The 12,059-nt window shown below is 32.8% G+C and overlaps 1 protein-coding gene across 1 annotated transcript in view; it reads right to left on the bottom strand.

Moving 5' to 3' along the window:
• Positions 1-8,037, bottom strand: part of LOC133832331 (uncharacterized) — a 28,314-nt gene extending 20,277 nt beyond the window's left edge. Inside the window, exons 1-2 of the mRNA XM_062262691.1 lie at positions 7,987-8,037; positions 7,332-7,434 (exon numbers count right to left, since the gene is read on the bottom strand). Of these exons, the coding sequence (XP_062118675.1) occupies positions 7,332-7,431 (100 nt within the window). The 5' untranslated portion in view covers positions 7,432-7,434; positions 7,987-8,037. The remainder of the gene's footprint in view (positions 1-7,331; positions 7,435-7,986) is intronic.
• Positions 8,038-12,059: the final 4,022 nt, after the last annotated feature.

Raw genomic sequence — 12,059 nt, 5'->3', positions numbered from 1 at the left:
CCCTACACGCCACACACAATCCATGGACTGTGTGTGAACGTGTAGCTTCCTAATTTCTAGGGATATTGGTTTTTCAAGTTTTATTTAATTATTTATTCAAATTACTTTGTTAGATAAGATTTAACAACCTGGTAACTAATTCAAATTTGAATTCAAATTAATTATCTTTTTAATTAATTATCAAATATAATTAATTATTTGAATAAATATTAATCTTTTAAATTCAAATCCAATTTGAACTTATCAGATTATTTTCTCCCACTCAAATAAAGATATTTAATTAACTCTACCAAATTAATTAAATCCAAAAATTCGAAAATAAATAATTAATTAATTATAATTTTTGAAATTATAATAAATTAATTATTTAATTAAATTTTGAAATTAATTTAATTATTTAATATAATTTCGAAAATTATACAATAATTAAATATTAATTAATTTTGTTAACTACAACTAATTTGTAATTAATTAATTAATCACTATTATCATATAATTGCATATTTGGCCTGAAGAACAAGTTTCTTCTTAAATATGTCTTTAGACTATTTTCCCTTCATATCAACTCTTACCTTGAACAGTGTTGATAGAGCCGCCATGGGGACCTATGGACCTATAATTCCAAGCTCCAATAAATTTGAGATTATTAATTAAACTCTTTAATTAAATAATCTTAATTTATTAATCTCATGATTATTCCACTATAAATATGAGACTGCACTCTTGTAATTATAGACATTTCATTTACTGAGTACTTTATAATCATAAAGCATCCATTGATATAATCATTGCATACAACTTGACCCTCTAATAATGGTTCATAATTAATCGGGAATAAAATTACCGTTTTACCATTTTAATTATCTCTTGTTTCCTTAAGTACCATTGACTCTACTAGTGAAGGTTAATTCATAACTAAATTATGAATTTGAGCTCAATAACCCTTCAGTGCCAAAAGTCAACCCTTAAGAGAACCATCATTCAATCTCTTGCGAGAAGGTATAGATTCCATATCTGTATACTATGTCCCCAGCCATCTATATTAATGAGTTCCCAAAACAAAAGTTTCTAGCCTGATCATTCTGACAGACCCTGACAATTGAATCCAAAAACTCATATAATATATACAGGAGTTCATAGTAACTTCAGGATTAAGATCTATTTGTATATGATCATCAGTTGATATATTTAATTAATACTTCAAAACGGTATTTAACTAAGTATTAACAAACATATTTGGTCCAGTTCTATATATTCTCTAATATATAAAGCACCTCCACTAAAGTGTCCTACCACACTAGTGATCCGGATCTAGATCACATGTATTCATAATACTAGTGGACCGTACTTGCAGTAATTAATCTAAAGATTCCATAACTTTATTTTACTGCGAACTATTCAAGTTCATTTATCTCCAACACAATCCTCCCATACAAATACGTGTTTGAGATCACATATATGAACTTAGGAATTTTCCTGATATTTACATAATATTATCATAGAATAATATAGTCCATAAAATATATGCATAACAAATTCAATTTATTTATTTATTTCATTAAAACAATGTCTACTACATATGCTTTCAGGGCACATTTCCAACAATTTACCTTTAAAACAACTGCAAGTAAATCATCAGCTAGAGTATCCTTAAATGCTCCTCGCTTAGCTTTCCAAATTGGAGTCTGGTAAGCCCTGTTTGAGAAAATTTTCAAAGGAAAAAAAAACTACATAAAAATATTAACAAACGCTTAAAACAAATCAAACGTTCATTTTGTTGAAGTAAGAAATTTACGCCACAATCACTATATCCTCTCCAAGAAATTTTACCTGATTGAACCTGTAACGACCCGGATTTTCAAGACTCGATAATGCGGAAATATAAATGTTTTCATTTAACAAAATGTCTCAAAAACCCATAGAAAAAAAAAACTTTTTAAAAAGTCGTATGGCCATACTTAACATTTAGTTACAAACATGTTTTATAAAGATTAGAGTGAGCCTAGTTTAGGAAAATTACACAATATTTCCAAAAATAAAAGGGCTTCCCAAAAGGTCGGTCCACATGTACATTTGCAAGGAAGACTCCAGCACTCACTTCTCTGCCTTGCCCTTGTTCTTACCTACAACATGAAACAACTAGGTAAGCGAAAACGCTTAGTAAGATCAACTTCCAAACAAAGCAGATAGAGAAATAGGGATCCGGACCCATCCGGACCCATCCGGACCCTACACAATCAATTTCAAGAATGCTAAAGCGTCCTGGAAAACTTATGGTCATGCCTGATAACCAATGATAAATTAATTCGTAACTAGATAAAAATCCTGCACTCAGAAAAATCCCAGAACAAGCAGATATATTATATCACAACTATATCTTATCAACAATTATATCCCTGCACTCAGAAAATCCCAGAGCAAGCAGATATATTATATCACAACTATATCTTATCAACAATTATATTCCTACACTCAGAAAATCCCTATACTAACATACAAGACAATAATCATTTCATGTTGCAGCCATACAATATAAGTTGACTTACTTTGAGTCCTTAGCGCTCAGCAAGTTTTCACCCTCCAACGTTCAGTCCAGTTACGCTTAGCCAATACTGTAGTTATCCATACAGTATACTCGGATTAATTATGGCACTCATAATTCATTATTATTATTTTGGGCGGTTTGGTCATTTTAATAAAAGTCATTTGTAAGGATTTACAATCCTTATTTGGTTTTAAACCTATTAAGGAAAGTTATACAAAATATTCGAGACTAAACCCTAAGTCTCGGGGAGACCTATCCTAAGGTCTCGATACCTAGGCTCGGGTATCAAAATGGTATTTCCCACAATCCGCTAAAAATCTTATTCTTTCAAGGTATCGCTATTAACCCGCACTTTCGACTAGTCGGTTAAAATATGTAAGATTTTAGCCGGTATTATATCCAGAAAATACAAATAAATTCCTTAATTATTTTTAAAGAAAATAAACTCTTTAAATTTTCCTTTTATTTTTCTTAAGGTTTTAATATCTAAAAACCGTTTTAAGAAAATTGCCTAATTTGTCTTAATTAGGAAAACCGTTATAAATTTCTCATCTTGACTAATTAATTTTCTAAAAGAAATTAATCAATTTTACTTACTAGAAAAATCATTCATTTAATTATTTTCTCAAAATATAGGGTTTTAAACCCTCTTTTAATTTATTAACTATTAATAAATTAAATCTCTTATTTTTAGAAAGAATAAAAACTCTTTAATAAAAATAATTCATTTAAACTCAAAGGGTAAATTTTAGTGAAAATATGATTTCAAGACTTACCATTTTATATCTTGAAATAAACAAAATTTTACTTTTTACCTTATGTTCCAAAATATCATTTTTACACTAAGTGTGAAAAACCTATTTTTCACATTTTTAACTACATACTTCGTTAGTTCATATCTTGAAATTTACTTACCCAATTGTTACCAAAATTTCCCAATTCCATTTTTGTTATGCCATTTAGGTCTTTGTAAAATCTTAGGTCAAAATGAGCATTTTTGATTGGTGAAATCATTTTCCAACAATGAGGTAAAAATTACCTTATTTTCAAGTCCTTATTTTTTCTAAACTTTGACAGCTAATAACTTTCAAACCGTTTAATATTTTCTTACCAAATTTTACAGTGGACTAATAGGTTATGCCAGAAATGTGTCCACAAAAGTTTAGAAAAAACTGGGTTCATTTGCCCTATACAGTGGCTGTCCAAACTTGGTTCCGAAAATGAGAATACGAAAAAACAGTTTTTTACCTAAACTTTGAAATAGCATAACTTACTCATTTCTAAACATTTTTTAGTGTTTCAAAAGCTCAATTTTATGTACTCAATCTCAACAACATAACAGTACAATTTAATTTTACAAAAACAATATACAGTGGCTGCTTGACCCCTTGGAAGTCACAGCTTAAAACATGTTTTGTTTTAGGGTATCCTACAAAACCCTTGGGGGTTTTGGTTCCCATTTTCAAAAATCAATACACATGCATCATAAAAATTATTAAACAACTACCATAATCGTATTACATCATCAACAAGAAACTCTAAGCATTAGATATACAAAAAAATGCTTAAAACTAAAAACCCTACAACAAACTCATCAAAAGTAAACTTTTTACCTCTTTGGTGTTCTTGCTTAAGGTTTGGACATTCCTATAAGCTTTGACTCCTTCAAAACCTTTCAAAAACCCTAACAAACTTCCCCCAACAACATAGTCAATTAGCTATTTGAAACTCTATGCTTAAAACTTTACAAAAACCTAGATTAGTGAAAGTTTACCTTAGGGAAAATACTTCCTAGACCAAGACTTAGCCTCAAAGTTTCCTTGGTGTTCTTGGGCTTGAAAAATGGAGAGAACACTTTGAGAGGTCTTCAAAAATCAGATGATTGAATGTGAGAGAGTGGTGTGGTCGGTTGGGGAGGGATGGAAGAGTTATATACTATCTAATTTACCCTAAAAACACTCAAGTGTTTTACCCACTTGCTTTTATCCCTAACCTTTAATTAAATGGGATTTAAATCTTATAAAAGTGGGTTCACACAACTCTAAAAGACCACATGGCCGGCCACCCTTTGCCATATATGATCATTTCATTTTTTTTTTTTTTTTTTTAAAGGGTTAATAAATGTTTCATAAGAAGAAAAGTCCAAATTGACTTTTGACACCTTTTTCACTCTTATTAAGTTTTAATTACCAAACTTAACATTAATTAATTAAATTAAATGTCTCTCACATTTAATTTAATTAATCACATAATAAAATTTAACCTAAGGTCCATTCATGGAATAAAATTTCCCATTTCGGCAAAATTAGGCATTTAGCACAAAATGCCTTAAAATTTCCATTTTCTTTTAGGTTTATTATTTTTTACCAAACTTTAACTTTTATGAATGTATTTTATGCCCAAAATATAATTTCCATGATTTTTCGTTTTATTTTCCGAGATTTTTACCCGATCAGGGTTTTTGTGTCGGTCTAGGACCAAAAGTCTTATCTTGACTTCTAAAATCACAAAATTCATATTTTGGCTAGCAATAACTCATGGAATACTTACAAACAAAATATAATATTATTTAAAATAATATTCTTAACCCGGAGGAAAAATCCCGACCCGAGTCGTTTAAAGGTACCCAAAAATGTAGGACGTTACAGAACCTGCTACCACATCAAGGGTTGTCTTCATCTAAAGGAAAATTAAAATTAAACTTCATGAAAATTTAATGACTGACAACATTTAGCTACATTAGTCTCACTGTTTAATAAAATTTCTGATGTCTTAAAATAAGGTGTCAAAAAAGCAATTAATAAGATTCTTACTGTTGATTTTCTCCTCTATCTCCAAGTTCAAAGAGTAAATTTAAGTAGAAGATGAAAGGAAACAACAAACAAAGAATAAACATTTTTCTGAAACAGAATGGACCACCGTTCAATATAAAAGGAATCATATTGCAACTTCAGTCAATAAATTAGCTGTTAAAAAAAATCAACGAATGAAGAAAATATTGAATTCAACAAAAACATTGTCTAATCTTAAAGCATAAATGATGATTGTTAGAATGATTTAGAAGGATTGAAAACCAAATAATTAAAAAGAAACTAAGATATACCCAATTACATTTGATCAAAATGGAAAGTAATCAAGATATAATATAGAATTTATAAATAATTTTGACTGAACTCACCTCACTTGACCAAGAGAAGAGATAACAATTTTAGTCTAGTCCACCACCATGAGCAAAATAGAGAAGGTCCCAATGTCTTGTGGTCTGAGCAAATCAAAACTCGAACCTGTACAATAGCCATTTTTTACAACACAACTTTAGAGATTAAAAATAAATACTACATCTGCCATTTTTTACTCAAGAAATTTAGCGACTCCAAAACCAAAAAAAAACATTTACAGTAGGCCTTTGTAAATTCTCAAACCAAATAAAGGAGACAAACTCAATATCGTAAAAGATTTATGCCTTTAATGAAAAAAATCATATCTATAGAATCATATAGGTATACTACATCCGAAATTAAATAGAGAGATTCATATTTTACCAAAATTTCAAGAAAAAAGAAGAGGGGGCTCGGATCCCTCTACGAGATCATCAGTGAGAAGTAATAGACCCTAAATTCCTACAAAACGAAGTAAACTTCCATTTATTGAGTCTTATAAAAGTCCTTCTTGAAGACTTTTCCATGATCTAATTTACCCTTTTCTTCAATAATCCTAACTGAGACACCAATCAAGATTCCAAAACCCAATTTCAAGTAGCTAAAGAAATTGTACAGACCTCAAATTTTCAAAAATGGCAACATCGCCCTCCTCAATGACCCCGCGACTTAAACTCAACCCTCCATCTTCACCATTTATACGAGCTCTACCCACAACTAGACAACTGGAGACCGCTCCCATCTCTGTCTCTGTCCCCACCTCCGTAATCTTGTTGGGAGAGAATGAGCCCTGAACGCCGGCACTACCACAATTCCCAGCGAAAAACAGAAGATCGTGCCTCCTAGGGATGGTAGAGATGCTTACAAGGAAGTTGCTTGGCCTCAATGCCAAGCTCAAACTGGTCCTTGCTGACGGTGCAGAGCATAAAAGGGTCATAGTTCAGAAGGGACTGGTCGATTCTAATGGTGGGTATTGCGTCAATGGCAGATTTCGAAGCAGGGAGAGGCGCAGATGGGTCAGAGGAGGACTGACTGGAAACGAAGAGAATGAGAGATAAAGAAAGACAAGAGAGAGAGAGAGAGAGAGAGAGAAAGAGAGAGAGGAGATTTGAAGCCGAACCATTGGGATTGACTTTGGAGACACTGTAGTCGAAGAAGAAAATGGGGGAGTTATAGTCGGGCTAGGAAAAAAGGAATTTGCTGGAAAATAAAACATAACTTTTATTATACGCGGGCTCCCAAATAAATTACCGCCATTTTTCCTTTTACCACATATATATATATATATAAAAGTATATCATAATACTTTTTCATCAATATTATATTTTTATGTTATAAAAAGGAGTATTTGGTGTAGTGACTATAAAACTAAGAAGACATAAAATATTGAATAACTAAGCATATGCTTTTGAAAATAGTTTAAACCCTGGAGCATTTATTAAATTACAGGGGAATATGAGAGGGGCGGGGGAAGAGAAAGAAAAAGTAACTAGTATTTTCATAAATATATATACATGTGTGTGTAAATATAAAGAATACAAAAGAGAATATAAAAACCAGGCTTAGTTATGTATATTAGAACAAGTAACATAAAGAAAATGGAACTATAAGTGTAGACAAAGGCATACCAAGAGCTCGAAGCATCTTGAGGTCAAATTTTTGAGTTATTTGGTCTTGTCCAAACAATTTTGCACGTTGAAGTACAAGCATTTTCAAGCTAATGATCATATCCTGCCATGATGTTTCAAGCCACTAAATGAAATTAGTACAAAAAATAAGCATATATATAATATGCATTATTCATTGCATAATATCAAGACAACAAGTCATTTCAAAATAGAGAAATGTAGATTTTCGTATTCTGGTCCATCTATCGAACCCTACAATCTTTGAAAAGCAGAATACTCTAGCATCTTAAAGGTAAATCCCATGAGAAAAATAATTCTCTGTAAATCTACGACCTTTGGATTGCAAACCAACAAGGAATATAATACATTAAACAAATATTATAATAGTTTAACATCTTGCTGCGCTGGTCCCATTGGACCGCTAAACCCTATAGTTTTTGGATTGTAGAATAATCTACCATATTGCTAGGGAGGTCTCATGAGAATCAGACCACTCAAACCATGCTTAAGTAGCAATTCAATATATTATGAAATAAAAAGCAAACCAATATTAAACTCATACTATATTAATTTGATGTTTGATAAATTTTTAAGAGTTAAAAATATCTATATGTATATAGACACACAAATATATGCAAAAGTCTAAAGTACTAACAAGCTCAGACTCAGATAAAGAACAAAGCCAACTGACATCTTCAACACTATTATTCCTTCCATCTCATCTGTCCTGCTATTGTCTGTCGACCCCGGCAGCAACATATTCTGCAATCATTATTCATAGAGAATCTTGGATTCAATTTTGCATTCGAAACATAAAAATTGAAAAAATAAAATAAAATTTAAAGCTTTCCTTGCAAAGCACAGTAGCAATGTGGGGGCGGGCAATCCATTTTTTTGGCGAGTTCAATAAACTCCATATTTGCTAAGTAAAGAAAACCCAGAAACATACCTTCTTTACTTTAGGTAGGAAACGACGACGGCGAGCAAACTCTATGCTTTGAAGCAACACCGCGGTGATAATAGATGGTTAGACGAGCAAGGGCTGGGAGAGGTAGGAGATGCTTCCATGCTTTTGGGGTTTTGTGGGTTTAGAAAAACCAAAATACTGAACCCACGCGTGGAGCGAGTTTGTGCGGGTTCACAGTTGAGTGAGATGCCTGGGTTCTTGCTCCAACAGGAGAAACAACATCTTGAGGGAGATGGAAAGACTCGCTTATGGGAGAAGGAGCTGCTTTTGGGTTCCTGCTCCAGCGGTTCAAAGGGATGGAGAAGACAGAGACTTACGGGATGGGCAGAGGAAGTGGCTGGGAATAGTTTAGGTTGTGGATTAGGGATTTAGCAGATTAGATGAGGATGGGGATTCAGATGATTTCATTTGATTATTTTGGTGATATTAAGTTTGGCGCTTCATTTTGGTGCCTAAGCCTTTTTTTTTATTCCGTGTTTTTTTATAAGTGAAACCATGTTTTATTAATAACACTTTGAATATATGCCATTTATTTACCGTAACATATGCTCAAAAATGTTGTAGTGTTACCCAGTTTTATGAATGTCGTAGTACTAAAGATATTTTAGGGCCTACTCATTTGAATCTAAGTTGAAGCCTATTTGCTAAGAACATTTGGGAAATAACCTAATGTTGACTATGGTTAAGTGCGGATGAGCATGCTAAAAAAAAATGAAGACTAGTAAAACAAAAATTTCTTAAAAACCAAAAGACAGAGTACTTACAGTATGTTCTTCGATGAAAAGAGGTATATTTTGTGGGGGAAAGCTCCTGGAAGGCTCCTAAATAACTGAGTGCAACGAATGTTTTTTGGGTTCTGTCTAAGAAAGAAGAAGGATTCGGAGATACAAATGAGAGAAACTATGAAAAAATTTCAAATGAAAGGTGGTGAAACTCGAAAATTCCTTACCCTATTTATATGTCAATGACATAAATTAACTTGGGCCATCCGATTTTGTTAGTAAAATATCCAAAGGCCATGGTTAGAAAGACAAAACAGCAGCAAAAAGGTCACAAGACAATTGTTATAAGCCTCGAAACTTGAACAGACGCCAATTGTGGTATCCCACATGTCCAGTACTCGAGTACTGGGTAGGAATGGTTTAATGCAGAAAAATTCTAAAAGTCCCTACTGTGTAGGTCAGAAGGTGACGTCATGAACCATGAGCAAGGACTTGGGGGGCAAATGTTGTACCCTAATTTCAGCACGAGTCCCACTCAGCTCGGGTACAGCTGGCAAAAAAATATACAGCGAAATAACCAAGGAAATGACGTATGTTTATCATCCATGTAAGCAATTCCAGTTTCACCTGGGCACAAGTGATGTTAGTCGTCCTGGGTTTAACTTCAGCTACAAATATGAAGGTTGTGAAAGCACGAACTCATGATATTCAAATTGCGTACTCGCGAATCCCCAAAGACTCAACTACTTTTATGTGATTATTTATGACCAGCCTGTCATATTTAATGTCCCAGATATTAGAAGACCATTTATTTTATGATCAAATCATATCCCAATATAAATAGGAATTGTTTGTATTAAATGTAATAAATATGTAAATCTGTAATTGACTCACGCGGTTACCCAAACCTATCCAAGGAATTTCTCTAAAAATATTGAGAATATTGGACAGGGGAAAGGATGATTATTCTGTAATACTGAAAATCTGCCAAAATAGAGAGAAAAACAACAATAAGATAGACTCGTGGACTAGGTGGATTTTAACCACTGAACCACGTAAAAAGATTTGTGTTCTTCTGAATTCATTTCATATTTCAGTTTATCATTAAGCACTAATTCAACCTTATTATTCCTTCAATACACTATTGGCAAAAAACCGCGTCAACACTATCCAATCATGCTTTTTAGACGTGCAGTATAACATCCTATCACATAAAGCTTGAGCACGACTATCTACACGAGTCACAGAAGTAGAAACCTTATTCGGATTCATAAACAACAACGATCCTCTCTTTTCCTCGTCTAATAATAGTGTCTGGTACAAAATCCTACAAACAAATATCATTAGTTAAAAAGAAAAGTTAAAAGAAAACTAATTGGTTGATGAAAGAAAATCCTTAAAATAAATATTATTAACTTCATATAGAGCATACCTCATGTAGAAGACAATGCATGATTGTCCAATCATCTCTTTTCTACAAAATTCAATTATTTCATCTTGAAACAGAGCAAAGTATTGACAAGCATGGCCAAACACATCAAAGTCAATGGACACTTCAACGACATAATCATCTTTAGGCCAATCATTGACAATTTCATATACTTGTCTCAACTTAGGCGACAATGGAGATGTTTGTTGCACCACTTGTGACAATGACGCCTTAGGTGCTTGTTTTAGAACTAGCTTTTGTGTTTGTGGTGCTAATGGTAGAGAAGTTTTTTTCCCAACTTGCTTTCCTGTTTTTTTCACGACCTCCTAATAAACCCATAACAAATAATTAATAATGGAATAAGTAAATAAAAATTTAATAGTCTTAAAAAAATTACCTGTGTCGCTCCATTAAAGATGACTAGCGACTTGGGCCAATGTATCAAAGTCCCAATAGTTTGTTTGACTGTATAAATCTCACTGTTAGGGATCGGGTTAACAAGTATGGCATCAGGTTGGTCAGCAAACTCAATTGTACCGCGGTAGTTTTCTCCTATATTTACTCCATGGATGTTTGTGCTACTAGTAACTAGAATGTATCCCCTACCAACGATGTTGGTGACAGAGCCTAATGCAAATTTGCATTCAATCATTTTATCCAACACATATATAGATATGTATAAATCCTTAATATACAATTTCAAAATTTTATATTTTAAAAAGATAAATTTATACATGATTTGAGCCAGAAGTGGGGATAAACACAGGTGCCTCTTCTGGTTGTGGGAGTGGTGGTCCTAGAGGTTGATCCTGCGATTTCGGTGATGCCTGATGAGATGGTGTCGCCTGATCTATGGGTGATCCATAGTTTGGCACTGACGCATGAGAAGATCCATCAAAGCCACTATGTTGTCCTTTCATCTGTTCCATAAATTGTCGCTTCATTTCCTTTTGTCTTTTGATCATTTCCTGTTGTTGTTTCATTATTTCTTCTTGTTGACGGTATTTTTCTTCCATCATTGCAAATCGAGCGTCAACTTAGGAAGTCTCAAATTCTTTTCCCTTTTTCTTACTGGATAGTGGGGTTTTCCAGAATTGGCTAGACGTTACACCGAGCCCAATACCCCTCACTCGCCCTCTACTCTCAGAGATGCCTAATGTCATAGTAAGCACATCCTTAGACCCATGATGTTCAAATTTTCCATCACTCATGAGCTTACTATAGTGCTCCTGCAAACAAAATATTAAAATATAGGTATTCTCAATAAGGACTCGCATATTTTTTTAGGACACTCATTGCGAGTCATAAATTGTGTTTTTTCAGGATTTTCAATGAGTCCTAAAAACTCCATAAATATTTTTAAGAGCTTGCATTTAAGTGCGTATCCTAAAAAAGTGTTACATAAAATGTATTTTGTAGTAGTGTGAGGTATATATATATACATACCATACATATATATTCTATGTGATTTTGTTTTCTTGGGGAATAATCTATATGAATATTAAAACAACTTTGAGCGCATATACATCAAATTGCATTGATTGAAAATATTTTTGTTGATCCCTTTATTAATTATGCATTTACTAGTAATTATAACGTTTGGTGGGAGG

The sequence above is a fragment of the Humulus lupulus genome, chromosome 4 (genome assembly GCF_963169125.1).
Source record: "Humulus lupulus chromosome 4, drHumLupu1.1, whole genome shotgun sequence".
In the NCBI taxonomy this organism is placed as follows: Eukaryota; Viridiplantae; Streptophyta; class Magnoliopsida; order Rosales; family Cannabaceae; genus Humulus; species Humulus lupulus.
Note: the sequence above shows the minus strand (reverse complement) of the source record. Positions and strands in the feature narration are given on the sequence as shown.